This window comes from Mustela lutreola, chromosome 1, assembly GCF_030435805.1.
Source record: "Mustela lutreola isolate mMusLut2 chromosome 1, mMusLut2.pri, whole genome shotgun sequence".
In the NCBI taxonomy this organism is placed as follows: domain Eukaryota; kingdom Metazoa; phylum Chordata; class Mammalia; order Carnivora; family Mustelidae; genus Mustela; species Mustela lutreola.
Window position 1 is genome coordinate 280,230,029 of NC_081290.1, and position 19,396 is coordinate 280,249,424.

At 57.1% G+C, this 19,396-nt stretch overlaps 2 protein-coding genes across 9 annotated transcripts in view; one reads left to right on the forward strand and one right to left on the reverse strand.

Moving 5' to 3' along the window:
• The first annotated feature begins 7,248 nt into the window (after positions 1-7,248).
• On the forward strand, positions 7,249-9,565 carry LRRC10B (leucine rich repeat containing 10B). The gene has a single exon (XM_059144023.1). It carries the CDS (start codon positions 7,573-7,575, stop codon positions 8,449-8,451), a length of 879 nt encoding a protein of 292 aa, XP_059000006.1. The 5' UTR covers positions 7,249-7,572; the 3' UTR covers positions 8,452-9,565.
• Positions 9,566-15,743: 6,178 nt separating this feature from the next.
• SYT7 (synaptotagmin 7) overlaps positions 15,744-19,396 on the reverse strand; it is a 60,099-nt gene continuing 56,446 nt past the window's right edge. For all 8 annotated transcript variants that reach the window (XM_059144095.1, XM_059144068.1, XM_059144054.1 and 5 more), the window contains 2 exons: positions 19,151-19,350; positions 15,744-16,821 (listed from right to left, as the gene is read on the reverse strand). In XM_059144095.1, coding sequence (XP_059000078.1) covers positions 16,717-16,821; positions 19,151-19,350 — 305 coding nt within the window. In that variant the 3' untranslated portion in view covers positions 15,744-16,716. The remainder of the gene's footprint in view (positions 16,822-19,150; positions 19,351-19,396) is intronic.

Here is a 19,396-nt window from a genome sequence, read left to right on the forward strand (position 1 = left end):
CGACCTTCTGACCTGTGGTTGCCAAGGTTATGCAAACGACCCTCCAGCTGGACCGTCCACGGAGCCCCTCCAGGTCCATCAGCTGTTGTCAGCCCTCCGAGGCCATCTCAGAGGTGCAGAAACTTCTGGATGTTCTCCCTTGTGATACAAGGGTGTGTAGAGGGATTCAGGGGATGAGCTAGCACCCCCCAATTTCCACGCTATTGAAGCTTCTCCCTACATCCAGGGGGTGCTTGTGGGAAGCCTCTTGTATTCTTAGGCCTCATGTGGTAAGGAAAGGACAGAGTCCCTCTGCCCTGGTGTCCCCTATGTGTACCTGGGATGTTTTTCATGTCGCCCTCTGCCTCGGCCCAGGTGGCCCCTGAGTTCCTTCACCGCAGGCCGTCTGTCCGTGGGGTGCTCTGCTCCGCCCCTTCTCCCCGACCTGATGGCTGACGCCTTATCTCCTGTTGGGTGGGATCTTGGCTTCTGTGATGACACATGCTTTCCCGCTCTGGGGCTTACATCATCAGCTCCTTTCTCCCCAAGTTCAAAGCCAAGGTTTTGGACCTTCAAAAAAATATTTCTCTCTCTCAACCCAGCTCTTGCACGGCTGTAGTCTGAACTCTGGGTTTCAAAGCCTCTTTTGCAACTCAAAGCCAGGGATTGGACCCTTTGTTCTGAGTTTCCCTGCGAGAGCCCGGAACATAGGAAGCCAGCTCCTATGGGAATGGATATGTTGAAAATTGTCTCCAGTGGAACATCAGTTAATATCTCGGAATGACAATCCCCAGGTCCTACATTACTCCCTGAGGCTTCATGATCCTTCTTCAAGAGAGGGGGGATTGGGCCCATTCCAGGGCCAGGATAGGGTGAGGAGAGGGAGGCCTTTTCGCAGGCACAAAATTCAGAGCAGTGCCTGAAAATTCAGCAATCAAGAGAAACAACAGTTGAATGCAATTACTGAAAAAATTGAAGGCGAAGGCAAAAAATTCACAATGAACAGAACACCAACATTTTTAAGTAAAGACAGGCTGAGTACTGCTGATTTTTCCTTTTGCCAAAGGCCTCAATATGGTTCACCACAGCACTGATAACTGATCCTATCTTCATTTAAAATTTTAATATTTTGCTCATCATAGACTTCTTGCATTAATTTTGGGTTTAAAAATATTCCATTGAACTGTTACTTATCTTGATTACTGAGGGCTTTTTGGTGCCCTCCCTGAATCTTGTGCCTTGCTCACCTCCCCCTGTCCCTGGGCTTCTTCTCTGGATGTGAAAATTAAGGTTCAGAGATGGTGAGTAGCTCAGGTGGAGCAGAAGGCCCCAAGGCACATGACGGAGGGAGGGTCTCCAACCCATTCATTCATTCAACACACATGCCTTGAGCCGGGCGCAATGCAGCAGGCACGGGCCTCAGTGTGTGGAGTAAGGTCAGTAGGCAGACAAGGTTCCTATCCTCATAGAGCTTACATTTTATAACAGAGGAAACATTTTCCAATCAAAGAATTCACAGGTAATCATTTCTTTAATTGGAATTGGAATAAGTACTTCTATAAGTAGTTCAAAGAGAAATGTGGGAGCTCGAGGATCTGTAACAGGTCGGCTTGATGGGCCCTGGAAGATTCTGGAAGGATTCTCTGAGAGAGGAAAGTTTGAGCTGAAAACCTTAAAGATGAGGAATATGAGCAAGTAGAGAAGCAAGAGGAGAACCCAGCACGTGTCTGGAGGTCCTGGAGCAGCGAGAAGCCGGCACATTTGAGAAACCGGGAGCAAGAGTGCTGGTGAGTCCAGGACGATTCTGAAACAAACAGCCCTTACGTCTAAACAGATAAATACGCTAAAAATGTATTTCTCAGGACACCTGGGTGGCTCAGTTGGTTAAACGTCTGCCTTCAGCTCAGGTCATGATCTCAGGGTCCTGGGACTGAGCTCCGAGTTGGGCTCCCTGCTCAGTGGGGAGCCTGCTTGCCCTCTCCCTCTGGCAACACTTCTCCCCAACCCCGGCTCTTTGTCTCACTCACAAATAAATAAATAAAATATCTTTTAAAAGTTGTATTTCTCATTTGCCTCAGTTTAGTGTGGGTCGGGTCACTCATCTGGAAGTGGTGACTCGGAGATCCAGTTTTTTTCTACCTTTAATATTGTAGAAAATCAAAGAGTGGAGGATGGTGAATGGGAGTGGGCTGTATCACTTCTGCCCACCCCCACTGGCCCGGGGCTCAGTCCAGGCCCCATCCCATTGGCCCGGGAGAAGGAGCTGGGCTGGGCGCTCAGGAAGAAGAAGTTGGGACCCTCAGCACCTTCCCTAGGGCAGGGTCCAGGCCAGGCAAGAATTTGGCCGTCATGGTTGAGACCTGGGTCTACAGTGTTCAGCCTGCACTTGACCACAGATCGAGGAACATATTACCCTAAGGGCAGCTGCTAGCTGAGAGCACTGTGGTTCTTCCTGGGAGAAGGAGGGGTCATGCCCAGAACCCATTTGAGTGGTCGGGTTCCCGCCCATGGCATGGAGTGGCCTTCACTCTCTTGGCCTCTTTTGCTGTAGCTCTAGTGTCCCTGGAAGGGACAAGGGAGAAGACTCACCTTTCAACAGACCTGGCAGGTCACTCTCAGGGCTCAAGTTCCAGGGGAATGTGATCTTCAGGACATGGTGAGGCTCTAGTTTCGAGGGAGTCTGGGGAGCAGGTTGGTGGCGGCTGAGTGAGGCTCATGAGTTTGGGTACCTAGTGAAGGAGCCTGGGCTCATCGTGGGTCTGCCTCTGATTAGAGAGACGGCCTGGGATTTGCTAATAGGCAAACCTTGAGCTCAGATCACAGACCTGGGCTGCCCCTGAACTTGGGACTCTCCTTGCTCTGCCTTCTTGAACCTGTTCGAGGTTCCGACGCTGTTCTGTGGGCCCTAGAATGCCACCCCCATTTAATCAAACACACCGAGCCCTGGGCCCTGGGATCAAAATCTCCAAGTAGGACAGTTCTAGAAAACTCTTAATTCTTTGCAGAATGGGAGTGAGCATTTAGACAACCTGGGTGGTTTCTCTAATTTCCCCCAGCCGGGAGAGACAACAAGCCATAGGAGGAAAAGCTCAGACTTTGCAATAGGGTGGTCTAGCTTTGCCCCTTCCCAGCTGGGTAACCTCGATCAAGCTACTCCACTGGATCTGTCTTCTCATCAGTCAGAGAAAGGGGATTTAGTATCTGCCTGGAAAAACTGTGCTGGAAGGTGGACGAGATAATCTACAGGGGCTCTGTAAGTGAGAACCGGCATTTTCCTGTGGAAGAGAATCAAGACAGGGGTATGAGTTGCACAACCCCCCCCCCCCCACACACACACCCGTTTCTTGCAGCCACATCCTGTTCAGATGCGTGTCAGATTGTTTGCCACTCATCTGCTCAAAGTCCCACAGTGACCTCTCACCCAGAGTCAAAGCCAAAGCCTCCACAAAGGTCACGGCCTAACTGAGGTCTGCCCCCTCCTCACTAGCTGGCTCTGGACTCATCTCTAACCACACTCCCCCCGGCTCCCCAGGCTCCTTGTTGCTCCAGAACCCTCTCCCCATCCCCACTCCTGCCCCAGGGTCTTGGCACCACTATGCCCTCTGCCTGGAATGCATTTCCCCTTGACAACAGCCTGCATGGTTTGCCGTCTCTCGTCCTTCCCATTTTTTCTCCAAGGCCACCCTGTCGGGGAGGTCTCCCTGGCTACTCTGTTCTAAGCGGGGTCCTCCATCCTCCAGCACACTCTCCCTTGTCATTTCCTGCAAAGCCTGCCTAGTCCCTGACAGACCGTGAATGCGTTTTGTAGATTATCTCCACCCCCAAGGATAGAAGTCCTACAAAGTCAGGGGGTTTTGCCTATAATGTTCACATTCACAGCAATCCCCAGTGCCTAGGCATACAAGTAGGGGTTTCGTGTTTGTTGAATGAATACCAGAGGACTCAAGTTGGGGGGGGTGGGTTGGTGGTGCAGGTCAGGAGAGTGAGTTGTGGCATAAAGGACACAAGGTCAATGTCCTTTTTCTCCAAATGAAGGAATTGGACTAGACCCCAGGAGATTATGAACCCGTGGGAACCCCCTGGTGAGTTTCCTGTCTCCATATCTTGTTCTGGGATGAAGGTCCCTAACTTCTCGCAGACCTTTAACAGAGCTCAGCATTGTCCCTGTTCGCATGTTTCCTGGTTCGATCTAACAGGCTCAAATCCTTGCTAAGAACCTACGATGCTGACATTCCATGATCTTATTCTAGTCTCAACAGCCCCAGTGGTCCTGGCCCCCGAGAGGGGAATGGGAGCCAGAGGGCAGCCTTGGCAGGGTCCGCGCGGTGGGGAAGACACTGGAGGGCACAAAGGAGACTTTCGTATTACGACATGTGCTGCCTTCTTTTTATGTAAAAGAACGCAGATGTAAGGAAGTATGACAAAAATGTGAACAATTGTCCACGCTGGATACTGGGCACGGGGGTGTTTATCACAGAGAGCTTTGTACTTTTCAAAAAATTTATTAAAAAAAACAAAACCCCACAGATGTGGAGGTGGGCAGGGCAGCCAGAGCTCGTGAGGAGGCATAGAGAAGCCGTTTCGGGGGGGGGGGGTTCTGAAGGACCCACAATTTGGGCATTTTTCTTGGGGTGTGTGCGTGGGCAGAGGGGACAGCCGGGGTCGGAGCCCATCCCCGGAGTTGTTGGAGCCCTTTCTTCCATCCCCCGTGCTCCCCCTTCCCCAGTCTCAGTTTCCTGCCTTCCTGGGGAGTAGGGAAAGGCTGAGAAGCCGCGTGCTGGGGGTGAAGCTAATTCATTAGTGACGCTCCACAAGGACCATGCGCCTGCCGTGCCGGCGTGATTCATCACCATGATTGCCCCGCTGCCAGCCTGCGTGGGCCCGGAACGCCAGCACATTTTACCTTTACCCACTGAGAAGGGCCTGGTGGGAGGTGAAGGTACATGATCTACCCAGAGCAAGAAAAAGACTCGGAGGAAAAAGAGGGCTGGTCCCCTGTGCCCTTGAACCCAGGAAGCTCTACCAGGCTGGGGCTAGAGTTTCAGGGGCTCCTGGGGTTCCTGCCATGCCCGCAGAGCCTAGGAGGGCTGCCAGGTGCTGGCGTGCCAGCTGGGAGCATGTGGTGGTTGTGGCGGGGGGGCGCGCGGGTTGGGCTTCCTCCTCCACAACGAATGTTCCCTTGGGGAACCTGCTGGGGGGCAGTGGGGGGGGTGAGGGGGAGGTGCTCCTCCTCTCCCCCAGCAGCCTGGCTGGGTTTTCTTCAGCTTTTTGGTCTCTTCCAAAAGGTTATCCCGAAGGAGCAGAAGAAAGAGTTGCATGGGGGCTTAGATCAAGTCCAGAAGGAGCTCAGAACCCTCTTACACCCAGTCTGGGTCTGGCCTCCGCTTAATCTCTGCCTGAGTCCCCTGCCTCGGCTGGGGGTCCTCCTTTCATTTTGTGAGTGCCCCCCACAGGACAGGGGTGGGTGGCTGGGTCCCTGGGTCACAGTGATACCTTCCTCCGTGTCGCATCACCTGTCAACCCCATGCCTTTTCATCCCTTTATCTGACAAATATTTATTGTGCATCTGAGCAAAAGAAGCCAGGAACCAAACAAAAACTAAAAAAGAAAGAAAAAAGAAAAGAAAAGAAAAATGTGGGGACTGAATAATTTCATTTATATGAAATTCAAGGACAGGCAAAACGGATCCGTGACGAAAAAGGTCACACTCACGGCTGCCTCTGGGAGGCAGAGATTGACTGAGAGAGGCTCAGGGGAACGCTGAGTGATGGAAATATTACATGGGTGTTTCCATTTGTCAAAACTCATCAAAATGTACACTAACCATCGGAGCATTTCATGGTATGAAAAGTTTGTTTCCATTTAAAAAATGCTAAAATTTCTCACCGAATATCTGCTATGTGCCAGACCCCGAGCAGCAGGGCAGGAGATAAACTTGTCTGCCCCAGGAGCTGACATTCCAGCTTGGGAGCGGTTCTCATGTTCTCCTGGTACTGGTCACTGCTCTCTGCCCCTGGGCTGGCCTCCTTCCCTGTCTGCAGTGGGGGTGGGGATGGGGGTGAGTCAAAGGTCGGGGTGTGGCTGGAGGGAGGCTGGAGGGAGAGTCAGATCAGTTACATGTGCACACCAGCCAGGTTCAAGGGGAGGCAGGATGGAGCAGTGGTTGAACCTGCGGAGGCTGCTTTTAAGCAGGTTCCCTAATCTCTCCCAGGCCACTTTCCTCCTCTTCTACATGGGACTAATGATGCTTTCCTTGTAGTTTTGGCAAAAGAGTTAGAGGTTCCCTGGTGAGAAAATTCACCGTTTCTTTATGTTGGTGCGGTATGTGATTAGCAGCACAAACCCCAGCTGCTCACCAGCCCGGTGACCTTGGGCAAGTCACCGGGCTCAAATCAAACCCCTCAGAGCCTCAGTTTCTCCGCCTTCACTTTGGGGTAATGAGGGTACCAACCTCAGACGTGTTGCAAGGACTCAGTGCAATGCTCTGAGTATAGCGCTGGGCACATGGCAGACTCTGAGTAAATGGGAGCGAGTGTTTCTGCCAAGAGCTCTGGCAGGAGGGCTCTGAACTGGAGGGAAGAAAGCAGGGGCATACAGCTGTTGGTGGGAGCATGCGCAAGAGAGTTGCAGAATGACAGTGGTCATCCTCGGTGGTGCTCAGCGCGGCTCACGTGTCCCAGTCCTCTGCCCACCGCAGCCACACACAGACCTCGAGCGTAGCTGGCGGGACAAGGCAAGAGACTGGAGCGTGAGCGCACTAACAAGGAACCTGTTGGGCAGTGGGAGCGGGGGGATGGGGCGGAGCCAAGTCCCCGTCCCCGTCCCCACAAAGCCTCCGATGTGACCCACCCTGAAAACGGCCAGAAAGTAACACTGCTCCGAATTACTATCCTAAAGTGAGGATGGGCGCAAGCCGCTGGCGATTAGTAGCCGGCGTTGACCGCGCCCGTCCCTCCCCTAGAGCCACTCGGGCGGAGTCCCGGGTCGCGCGCCAGGTTTCCTCGGTGCTTTCTGACTTGCGGCTCCGGGGCCACACGACCGCTCTCCAAACGGCTCGTCGTGCTGGGGGTGTAGGCAGCGTCGGACGTCGGGTCGGTGTTGGCACAGCGCCCGGCTTTCGGGACGCGGAGCTTGGGTTCCCTCGGCTTGCACCGGCTCACCCGGCGGGTCGCCGGGGCCGGCGGGAGGGTGGGCCCGAGAACCCGGACCCCGCTCCAGTGGCACCTCGGCCCCGCCCCGCCCCGCCCCCCCTCCGCCTCATTGGCAGCCGCACACGCGTCGGGGGTTGCCAGGGCGACGGGTCGTGGAGCCGCAAGTCAGCGCTAAGCCGAGGCAGTCGGCCTCCGGCGGAGGGAGCGCGGGAGGCCGGAGGGCGGGCGGCGGAGAGCGGCTGCGGGGTCCCGAGCGGGCGCCTCCTCCTGGCTCGGCCCGGCCCCCCTCCCGGCGCAGGGACAGGCCGGGGCGGGGGGCCCCGGAGCCGGCGCGGCCTCGGCCCCGTCGGGGAGGCCCCGGGGGCGGCCAGGGCGGGGCGATGCCGGGAGGCGGAGGCGGCGGTGGCGGCGGCGGCGGCGGCCCGGGCCGCGGCCCGTGACCATGGGCATCGCCGAGTCCACGCCGGACGAGCTGCCGTCGGACGCGGAGGAGCAGCTGCGCAGCGGCGAGCAGCAGCTGGAGCTGAGCGGGAGGCGGCTGCGGCGGCTGCCCAGCGCCGTGTGCGCGCTGAGCCGCCTGCAGAAGCTCTACGTGAGCGGCACGGGGCTGCGCGAGCTGCCCGAGGAGATCGAGGAGCTGCGCGAGCTGCGCATCCTGGCGCTCGACTTCAACAAGCTCGAGCGCCTGCCCGACGGCCTGTGTCGCCTGCCGCGCCTCACGCGCCTCTACCTGGGCGGCAACCGGCTGCTGGCTCTGCCCGCGGACTTCGCGCAGCTGCAGAGCCTGCGCTGCCTCTGGATCGAGGGCAACTTCCTGCGGCGCTTCCCGCGGCCGCTGCTGCGCCTGGTGGCGCTGCAGTCGCTGCAGATGGGCGACAACCGGCTGCGCGCGCTGCCCGCCGAGCTGCCGCGCATGACGGGCCTGCGCGGCCTGTGGCTCTACGGTAACCGCTTCGAGGAGTTCCCGCCCGCGCTGCTGCGCATGGGCCGCCTGCACATCCTCGACCTGGACCGCAACCGCCTGGGCGGCTTCCCTGACCTGCACCCGCTGCGCGCCCTGCGCGTCTTCTCCTACGACCACAACCCGGTCACGGGGCCCCCGCGCGTCGCCGACACCGTCTTCCTCGTGGGCGAGGGCGCCGTCGAGCGCATGGCAGAACGCGACGAGCCCATGCCTCGGCCGCCGCCCCGGCGCCCAGCTCGGGCCTTTGAGGATGAGGAGGAAGAGGACCTACTCATCGGGGGCGGTGGCTCCCGGGCTCTGGGGGCCCCCCGGGGCAGCCTCCCTGCCCTGGAAGCCGCTCCGGGACTGGGCACCTGAGCCTATGCTCTGGATGATGGACTTTGGCCATTCTGGGAGGAGGGGCTCTGGGAAGGTCTGTGGGAACGGCGGATCCCTACCTTGGGGCAGTGAAGGGGCCACTTTGGGTGAGCTATAGGGACAGGCAGGCCTGGGGGCCATCTTTGCACACTCCTGGTTGGTAAGCAGCCTGCCACCTGGCTGATCTCTGGGCAGTCCTCAGACTGGGAAGCCTGGTTCGGTCTAGTCGACTCGGGCTCTGTCTAGTCGGATAGCGTCGCTGACAGCACAGCGGAGATGCTGGTTAGCGCTGTCCACGGCATCACCACCTCTGGCTGAGTCTGGGTGCCCAGCGTGCCACACCAGCCCTCCCTCTCCTGGAGTTTCGATCTCCTAAAGCCACCCTTCCTGGTGCAGGAGCCGCTACCTCTGGGGTGGACCACAGGCCTGTGTGAGCCCGAACTGCCCTTGGAGGAGGGCCCGGCCCCCCGCCAGTGCCCAGGACAGAAGTGAGAGTGGGATTGGGGCCCTAACACCCAAGCTGCTCTTGGCCCTCCACTGGGGCCCATCGCACATACCTCCCTTCCCAGGCCCCCTAAAACTTGCATGGGGTAGGGGGCGCTTAGAAGGCAGGGTCTTTACTCCTGCCTCTGATTCTGTTCTGTTCTCTCAGCTTGTGCCTGGAATCTTGCTGGGAGCAGAGAGCTCTCTCTCCCTTCCCCACAGCCTGAGCCTTCCAGCTGTCAAGTTTGAGAAGAATCCACTGTGCCTCTAGGGCCTCCTGCGCGGAGGAGAGAGGATCTCTGCTCTGGGAGGCTGCTCCGGGGCCTCTCCCACTGCCTGCACTCTCCATTCCCTTAAATGGGCACAGTCAGGGTGGCTGGCACAGCGTGGGGCACGGGACAAGCACTGTGTGCCTCCACTCCGTCACCAGGGACAGCCTTAGGGGGTGAGGAGTGGGGTGCCGCTCTACAATTCCCAGGGCCAGATCTTTCCCATCCAAGCAATAACGGAAGGAGGGGGCCAGGGCGGGGGACACTCAGGGACACTGTCAGGGGCAGGGGCCCCACATGGTAGTGTTTTCTTTAGGAAGAAAAAAAAAAAACTGGCTGTAAACATAAATTATATTTCTTGGGAGAAAGAATGTGTGTTTCCCACATGCCTGTTTATTTATAAGTCCTGGGAGCACTGGGTCCCAGGGCTGTGGGGAACCTGGGCTCCCTTTGGCCCGGCGGTCCTGTCCATGTGTGCCAGCTCTGCGTCAGGCGGGCCGTGGCCAAACAGTTGTGTCCCGTCTGGGGACCGACCGCCTGCCCTCTGTTACGAATGGCTTTGGCTGCTTGAGGCTGGTCTCCTGTCTCGCTCTCACTCACTCTGCCTGCCAGAAACCACTCTCACCTCTTTTTTTGTCCTTTCTAGCTTGCTTCATAGGTTCCCGGCCCTTAATATAATGTGAATCTCCCTCAAGCTGAGCTGACCTTTCTCTCTCCATTCCCGGGCACTCGCCCCACCCCCACTCCCTCGCCGTGTGTCTATTCTTCCCTCTTTCCACATCCCTCCCTCTGCTTTCCTTTTTCTTCTTCTCTGCCTCCTTATCTCTTTTTTACTCAGTCATGGTATTACTTTCTTTCCTCGTTATTCAAGAAAAAAAGATTTAAAGAAAACATCATAAAGCCTCAAGCCTAGAGGCTCATCTCCCATGAGAAGATGCTGCCCGGCCACGGTCACCATGGCAACAGGGCTGATGTCATTCAAGGCCCAAAGGTCAGGTCCGGCCCAGCAGCTCTGTCGGTCACTGGGCTGGGCCTGGGTTACAGGGAGGCTTGGGATAGATCTGGGAGCAACTGACTTGCAAGTGAGAGAAAAGGCCTTGAACGGACAGAAGGAGTGGGTGGGTGGGGAAGACTCCTGCTCCAGGACAATGAGGGGTCTGGGGCTTGGCTGCCGAGCTTTTCCCTCCTGGGGCTCCTCAGGTGCCCCTGCTCCCCTGGCTGGAGCTCCGTCAGGGTCAGTGGTCCTTTCTGGGGCTTGGGAACTTGGAGGATGGAATTTTAGGTCTCAGAATCGCTCAAGGTAGGAACCGCAGCTGACCAGAGACTGTCCTCTTGCTCCGTGACTCAGACCACAGCATATAGGAAATAGCCCTGAGGCCAGATTCAGAAGGCGAGGGTTCCAGTCCTAGTTCTGCGATTGGCCAAGTGACTTGGAGCCCGTCGTGGTCCCCTGGGCCTCAGTTTCCCCATGTGCACACACGGTGTTGGGTTTATGTAGATGGGATGCTACAGCTCAGAACGCCATGCAACCTGGCATTTCTCTACCTCCCTCTGTGCTAATCTGAGATGTAGGGGAAGTCGAGGTGCGAGGGGCGGGGGGAACCACAGTCACCCTGGAGTACCTACTGGCCCCCATAGCCCAGATTTTCTCCCTCTCGTTGGTGTGCTACCCTGTACCCCTTCCCCTGCTGCACCTGCCTGAGAACTCTAGGTGGGGCCAAGGCCCCATGCGTACCCCAGGGCCATGTGCAGGCACAGAGGGTCCCTACCGAACATGGCACCCTCCTCCATGGCTGCTTACCAGCTAAGCAGGGGCTGCCAAGGCTAAGTTTCTCTCCAGGGAGAGGAAGAACCTGTTGGGGCCCAGTTCCCGGCTTTGCTACTTGCTTGCACCACCACCAGGAACCAGCTCCTCTTGGGAAATGAGACCGTTTGGCTAAAGTGGTTGTAGACTCCTGGCTTGAGAGCACTATCGAGGGGTCTGGGTCTCCATCTGGAAATGGAGAGACCAGGATAGGGAGGGGGCCGTTGCCAAGGACAGTTGCCAAGGACAGCTGGAAAGAGCACGGTATTGGGAGTCCTAGCTCACCCCTGCCCCAACGGCCTGTGACTTCTCACTTGGCGTTGCGGGGAGGGGGCGGGGGGTTGGGGAAGGGAAAAGATTTTTGGAGGGGAATTTGTAACAGTGGACCTGTCTACAGCACTCCTGTCGGTGCGGGGCAGTCAGTGGGGCGGGGGTGGGCCTTGGGGGAGCACCTTGGAAGCTCTCCAAGAGCTGTGTGTGTGCCCAGGGTTCAGGGATCAGAGCCAGAGGGCAGGCAGAGGCGATCGTGATGACAAATGAGCAGAGGCAGTAGCAGGGTGAGGGACAGGCTCCGAGAGGGAAGGGACTTGCTCATCCATGGGGTTCAGGTCTCCTAACCTTCAGCTGAATCCACACCACAGGAGATCCCCTCTGTCCTAAGCTGATGGTTGGGTCTCGGTGCGTGATGGGTGGGATCGTGCCCTCCCAAAGCCTCCCAGCAGCCAGACCCGGCCAGCAGAGTGGCAGAGACCGAGACTAGGGCATGTCTGTGCGCGCATGTCCTTTCTTAACTTGTGACAGTCATCCCCCGCTTCCCACCCACCCTCTGGGCCCTGGGAGAGCAGAAGGTGCTGCTCGGGACCCGGAGGAGCAGAACCCCCTCCTGCCTCCCAATGCCACCATGCCGTCTTGCCAGCCACCTGTCCCAGAGCTTCCTGAAGACACCTGGACACTCTTCTTCTAAGGATGGACATTTATTAGCACACCTAGGCGTGCCACACAGAACATGTATCAGACAAGGGTCGCTGCCCAGGGGGGCTCACAATCTAAAGACACAAGGCACACACACGCACACGCGCAGGACGCAGACACAGGGAGTGGGGCATCTTCAAGGGACACAGATGGTCAGGGGAGCCACGGGCTGGGGCGTACAGCATGATCAAGTGTGTCCTTCTGCTGTCTTTGTGGGGGAGGGAGAGGAGAGCAGGACGTGGCCCAGGATGGCCTTCGGGAAAACAGCAGCATCCGGGAGGGGTTTGCGTGGGGAAGAGCACACCAGAGGACGGGGGTCCCGGGCACAGGGAGAGATGGGCAAATCTCTTGGTGAAGGCATGGATGCTGGGAGAGCTAAGGTGAAGGCAGGCGAACCAGGCAAAAGGTCCAGGGGGAGCCCCTGAGCCCCTGAGGGGGTCTTCCCTAGGGCCCAGCTTTCCAGAGAGATCCTGAACAGAAGTTCTGGCAAGGCGTGCTCTTCAGGCTACTTACCTGACCTGAGGGCTCCCTCTAATCTCTGGGATAGAGATCAGAAGCCAAAAGAAGAAAACCACCTTTTAACGGGACACCGAAGCCAGGTTGGAAGAAATTGATGGGGTGGAAGGGGACAGGACAAGTGGCTTTAGGTGGGGGTTCTTGGTGCGTTGCAGGGAAGCAGTCGCCCACCCCAGGTGCTGGGGAGCAGGGATGCGGTGGCACCCTTCACTCTGGAGGGGGCAGGGCCAGCCGTTGGCTCATGGGGATAGACGTGCACTTGCTCCTTCTGGGTCTGCGACAGATGTAGCACCTTCCTTCTAAAGTATCCTGAGAGCTGCCAGGCCTCGGCTTCCCCCAGGCTAGGTACGGGGAGGGAAAGAAATGGGCTGGGATGGTTATTGCTTTCTTGTGAACTAAGGACACTGGTCCTGGGGAAGGAAGTAACTTGCCCGGGAACCACAGTGGCTGGAAAAGGAAGACACTGGGGCCCAGTTTCCTCGGACTGGAACTGGCCATGGGCTCTTTCAATTTGGACTCTTCTAATCCTAAAGGATTAAATCAGAAAAGGGTAGAGAGAAGCCAAAGATCCAGCCAACAGACCTGGCTGGAACTCCTTCCTGGTCCCCAAAACCACGATAGGCCAGTCAGCATTTGGGAGGAGAGGTAGGCAAGGTGGAGGGTCCTGGTTTGGATTGTCTGACCTGCCTTGGAGGGTGGTGACAGTCCCCTGGGAGCTGAAGGAGGTGATGCTGGGCTGGGTGAGTGAGAGGGTCTCAAGTCTCAAAGAGACTCCACTCCCGACAAGCCTGGCTTCAGGTCTGATCGGGAAGTATGGCTGCTCTCCTACTTTCTGGGTAGCTGGTGGGTTCATATTCTAGATCTGAGGAAGGGCTGGAAGGTCAGGGAGGGCCTCGTCACCAGTGAAGCCAAATCCCAAAGGGGACACAGGGAGACTCGGTCCCAAGCTTCCCAACCCCCTCACCCAATACCTCTTCTCTGGGAGGTGAGGTAGGGCTGGGACCCACGGAGGAAACAGCCGAGGCCCTACTTCGTCACGATCCTTTATTGATCAGAACGGGCCCTGCCACAAAAAGCAGGGTCCATTCCCACAAAAATATGATTTTGCAAAGAGGAAATCTTGCTGGCTTAGAGGGTGGGCGTGGTGGAAAAATTTTGTATGGTTCTTTTTTCCTTTTTTTTTTCCCTTCTTCAGTTTTTCTTCATTTCTCTTTGCTGCATTTTTTTTTTTCTTGTGATAGTTTCTGTCTGTCTGTCTGTCTGTCTTTTTTTAAATAAAACACTTGCACTCAAGGACTCCAACACAATACAAACAGTGGCCACCAACCCCACCCCTGGGGCCCAAGCCGGGCTGGGGACTCTAAGGGCCCCCTTGGCTTTTTTTGTGGCTGTTTTCCTTGTCCCTTCCCTGGCGTCTGGCGCCAGTGGGCAGGTGCGGGGTCCTGTGGCAGGTGGAATTTGTACAGCAGTTATGAAGGGAGATGGTCACAAGAAAGGATACCTGAACGAGATAACAACTAAGTCTAGGGCGCCCACAAAGACGGCAGGTGATGCTCATGAAGGGACCTGGGACACAGTGGAGAAGAGATAGATGGGCCCAGGTCAGCCTCGGCTATCCCTGGAGACTCTGCAGGGGGAGGGGCAGGTGGGCCTTGCTTTCAGGCTACAGTAATAATACTTTGCTCCCAGGTAGCACCTTCAGAGTCCTCCTGCCTCAACCCCCAGGTCAGGTGACGGCGGCCTCACAACCTCCCCTATGAGGTAGGTGAAGTATTATTACCATCATTTTACAGATGGGGAAACTGAGGCCCCGGGAGTGTGGGTGATCTGCCCAAGGTCCTGGGACGGTGGCAGGGCTTCCGTGCCCTTCCCCCATCCTCAAGTTCCCCATTCCCTGTTCTCCTCTAGCCCTAGCCCAACCGCGCCCTCACCGCATACCACCCGCCTCCTTCTTTGCCAGCCCCACAGGACCTTGGCCCACCACTTGCCGCCCCTCCCCGGCCTCCCGGCCGCAGCGTATTGGGGGTTGGGAAAACCCAGGCAGGGTTCACCAGTATGCCTGGGTGGGTCAGACTGGGAACAGACTCCGCCCGAAGATGCTCTCTGCATGGGATTCGCCAAGAGCTCTGTGGGCGGGGCTCGAGGAAAAAAAAGATGCGGTTGCTCCGCCCACTCACTGCAGGTTGGTTCAATCTCCCCCCGCCCCCAGGCTCTGCAGCGGGCCAGGGGAAACAGGGGCGGGGCTGGCACCCCGTAGTGTTGGGGCACAGGATCTCAGGGAGCCATGGAGGACAGATCCCTCGCCTTGCAAGGCTTCCCACAAAACCCTCCGATCACGTCCACACAGCCTTCGGAGTTGCTGCCCTCCTGTCCCGCGGGGGGCTGGTCCCCAGGCCGCCCGATAAAGACCCTGCAGTTGGGGCAGGGCCCCATTTTAAGCAAAGCTACAATACAGAAAAATTGGGATTTACAAGAAATATGGGTGACTATTTGCTTTACAAGAGCACTCCTCAATCTACAAAATGATTCACTGACACTGTATGACGCTCCTCCAGACCCTAGGAGGAGGGGATGCGGACACGGGTGTGAGATTCAGTGTAATACATTTTGATACGGGCAGCTCAAGGGGCAGCCTACTGAAGGAGAATGGCTCTCAAATTCCCATGCTTTTGCCGTGCTCTGTAAGTCGGGACCTTATCCAGAGTCTCCCCTTGGGGTCAGGCCCATCTCGGGGTAGAACTGTGGTCCCGGGCTGCCACCACAGACGTGGTGTCCGGGCGCCACCTGGCGGCCTGTGCCGGCAACGTCGGGCCCAGGCAGGCAGACCCTCCCGGATTTGACTGTCCCCAGCTGTCTTTTATCAATACCAGGAGCCTCCTGCGGCTGAGCAGGGTTAAGCAGAGATCATCCCGGCATCTGCTGTCTCCAAGGGGAGGCCAGTTCTAGTCTCTGCAACGGCTGAGGCAGAGAAATCCCTGCTTCTTTGGGTGAGGCAACCTCAGAACTTGCGGAGTCTGGATTTTCCCTACTTCTTCTGCCTGAACTGAGAGGGCGGAAGGAGCTGCTCGGAGGGACTGGGAGCGATGGGGAAAGAAGGCTGGACCACAGACTCCAACCGAAATGGAAGGGAAGGTCTGCGAGTTCGGGAGATGGAGGGCTGCAGAGGTCTGCCCAGACAGGGAAGGAACCTGGTGAAGCATGGACAACACGGCCAGCTTGGCTGGGATCTGAGATTTGGGGCGGCTGAGGGTGTCTGGGGGAGGGTGTCGGGGAAGAGAGCTGGTGGGGCCGTGGGACCCCTGAGAAGGAAGGGAGGGGAGTCCTGGTGGAATGTGGTACTCGCAGTAGGGGCCTAAAAGGTGTGAAATGATGTTCAAGTGATGAAATCGCTCAGCAAGGAGCTCCGGGAGAGCTCTGAGCCGAGACGGGCAGGAGATGGAGGCAGCTAAGTTCTCAGTCCCGCTCCAGAGTCTGCTCCTTTGCCGCCACCCCACCTCTCACCCTACCCCTCACCTGCCTCTCCTTGCCCACCCCTGGCTCTGTGCATTGACCTCTCTTGGCCTCCTGCCCCCACTTTATGAAAGCCTGCCCTCTCTGCACGGGTGGCCCCCAGGGGGACAGGGTAAGAGTGCCACCCCCCGACACGCACACACACAAAGTGGACGCAACGCCAAGTACACAGGCTTCGGCTCCAGGACCCCGGAGCGGGCTATATACTATCCTCGGCATTCAGGGCCCAGCCGGCACCTGAAACTGCCCTGGGATGGGCCTCTCCTGGCCAGGCCAGGCCAAACGCCTTGGCCTTCCTTCCCCGGGGCCCATATCGGGAGCTGCGGAGAGGGCACCTCTTCTCCACTCCAGGCACTGCCTTAAAGAAAACGGGGGACTGTGCCCACCTGGCGGGTCTCTGGAGGGGTCTGCCCATCTGCCTGTCTGGCCTTCACGCTCTCCCCCACTTCTTTAGTATCAGCAAGTCAGGAAGGAAAGGGGCAAAGCAGGAAAATGGCTCCTAAAGCCCCTCCCCCAGAGCTGGACCGGTGGAGGATGAGGCTGGTACTTCCTAGAAACGGGGCCCAACGGACTCCTGGGACCCCTCCCTGGCCAAGCCCTCAGGGTCCTCCCCTCACCTAGGGCGGGGGCCAGGCCGGGCATTGTGCATAAAGTGGTGAGGGCATGATGGGGACCCGGGCCCTTGGCCCCCTGGGCCTCCTGTGGCCACACTTAGGCCTTCAGCTGGTGCCACTGGGCCACCGGCTGCCGTGGACGGGCGATCATGTCCTTCCAGTGCTTCACCTCCCCGGGCCCGCTCTTCCAGGACAGGTAGATCTGGGGAGAAAGGGAAGAGCACAGTATCAGTGACACTGAGAAGCATTGCCCTCTGCCCCTGCAGGGGGTGATCTCCATCTCCTCAATGGTACCCTGAGGTCGTGATCACGGGGACCTAGGGGGCTCTGCCTACAGCGATGGCCTACCCTCAGAGGCTCCCTCCTTCTCCCTCCTCCCCGCCAGCCTGACCCATTTTCCTTGCTGTGCCTCCCTCTGGGAGCTTGGGCCTGCCTGGCCCTTCCCAGTTAGACTCCTGACCTGTTTTGCAGTGGGGGTGGAGGCAGCTAGGCCCAGCCCTCCCTGCCCTGTTGGCCACTGTCTAGCTCTTCTCATTTTTTTTTTTTTTAAAGATTTTATTTATTTACTTGACAGAGAGAGATCACAAGCAGGCAGAGAGGCAGGCAGAGAGGCAGGCAGAGAGAGAGAGAGAGAGAGGAGGAAGCAGGCTCCCTGCTGAGCAGAGAGCCCGATGCGGGACTCGATCCCAGGACCCTGAGATCATGACCTGAGCCGAAGGCAGCGGCTTAACCCACTGAACCATCCAGGCGCCCCAGCTCTTCTCACTTTTGATCGCTCCCCTTCTCGCCACTTCCTGCCCTCCAGGCACTGAGGTCAGGAGTTTATAAACACAGGTCCCCGCATCCTTACCCACGAGGCAGGTATATTATCTCCATTGTACAGATGGAGAAACGAAGGTGCGGAGAGCAAAGAGACTCACCCGGAAGTCGTGTAAGTGGTACAGTGGAATTTGCATCTAGCCCGTTCAGCCTCTGTCCTACCCGCCCGATCCTGCTGGCTTTTGTTTTGGGGGTTCTGCAGCCTCGTGGAGCCGTGGGCATGGTTCCCCCAGCCGACCCCAGCCTTGTCCCTGGAGGCTGGTTAGAAGCCCGGGCTCGCCAAGTGACCCCGCGGCCGGAGTGAGAACCCATCCTCCACCGTGGCTCAGGCAGCAGAAGGTGGGGCAGTTTCAGAAGGGGCTCTGATCGGTATCACGAGAACACCCAAATGCAAAAGGCTAAGCTTCCAAAGAGCTCTGAAGTAGATAATGGTTACTTGGCCCGAGCTGGTCAAGGAGGGGCCTTAGTAGGCCGCAGGCTGATGGGAACACAGGGTCCTGCTAGGCTACGGGGGGTTGCCGCCCTGAGGAATGGTGCCACTTGTGACTACAGGTTGGGCACTCAGGTCCCTGGGACCTTACTTGAAGGTCAGGGGCTTCCCTTAGGTCGCTAAGTTCTCCATCCCCATCTGAGAGTTGCCTCCATCGTGGCTCTCTTCCCCATGGGGGCCCAGGTCACTTGTCATTTACCCCATACGGGGCTGCGCCTCAGGGAACACACATTTTTTCCTCCAGTGCTCCCGGCATCGGCCCTTCCCCTCCACCTGCCCTCCTCCCTGGCTTCCTGTACTGCTCCTGGTCAAAGCTCTGGATGGACAGACATGCCCTTAGCAGGAATGCTTCACGAATGACTTTTCTTACAATGGCAGCTAACACACACACTCGAAGCAGCGTGCTAAGCATTTTGCCCATGTTGTCTTATCTCATTTCCGCATGCTGGGAGGTTAGGACTGTCTTACATTCATTGTGGAAATGAAATGGGGCTCAGATAGGTCATGGCTGTCAAGAGTGGGGCTGGGGCCCAGCGATCTGATTCCCAAGCACAAACTCTCCACACTAAACCATAAACGAACACAGGGATAGACATTTCAAGGTAGAAAAACTGAAGGGATTATGTCACAGAATCATCCTGGAAAAACTCAAGGCCAGGTATGGATTTTTTTTGGTAAGTCTATCATGAGGAGAAGTCCCTTTCTACAAGGAGAACATCCACAGATCTCGGGTAATCCTCATGCTACTCTGTGAAGCGCTATAGGGTCGGTACTATTGGCTCCGTTTTATAAATGAGGACACTGGAGGTCAGAGAGACAAGTGGCTTGCCCAAGGTCACACAGCTATTTAGCAACACATGGGGTGGGAACAAAAGCCGAGTCTTTGGGGTCTGACTTACACTGTTCCACCAAGCTCACCCTCTGCAGAGGGGACCTGGGTGACACTGCTCTGAGGTCCTCACCCAGCCAGAGGGTCCTGTCTAGTAAACTCCCTTTTGGGGACCCGAGCCATGTCTTTCTCCCACTTCCTCCTTTCTCTGACCTTCTAGTGGTCTGGACCAACTCACAGTAGGACACCCAGGGAAGATTTTGTCCCATCCTCTCATTTATAGATGAGATGGAAGCACAAAGAGGGGAAGGGACTGGCCCAGCTCCGAGCTCACCCACTGCCCCTGCTGCTTCTTGGAAGTCAGGTGTGTCACCCCACCCACCAGGCCCCTACCTTGCCAATAACATCGTTGCGGCTAAGCTTGTCCTTGTCCATGACAGTGATGATGATGGTCGTCTCCCTCAGCTTCTCCGTGGGGATATCAAAGGCAAAAGACTCGTTGAAGATGGGGTTCAGGTTCCTCTTCATAGTCACTGTCTTCTTCTTCTCCACCCGCTTGTCTTTGTACATCAGCCACACCTTCACATAGGGGTCTGGGGAATGGGCAGAAGGGTCAGTGTTGGAGCTCCCCAGGATTCC

What these genes read in the sequence shown, in the direction of transcription:
- LRRC10B (XM_059144023.1), top strand. Translation starts at nt 7,573, where the DNA reads ATGGGCATCGCCGAGTCCACGCCGGACGAGCTGCCGTCGGACGCGGAG.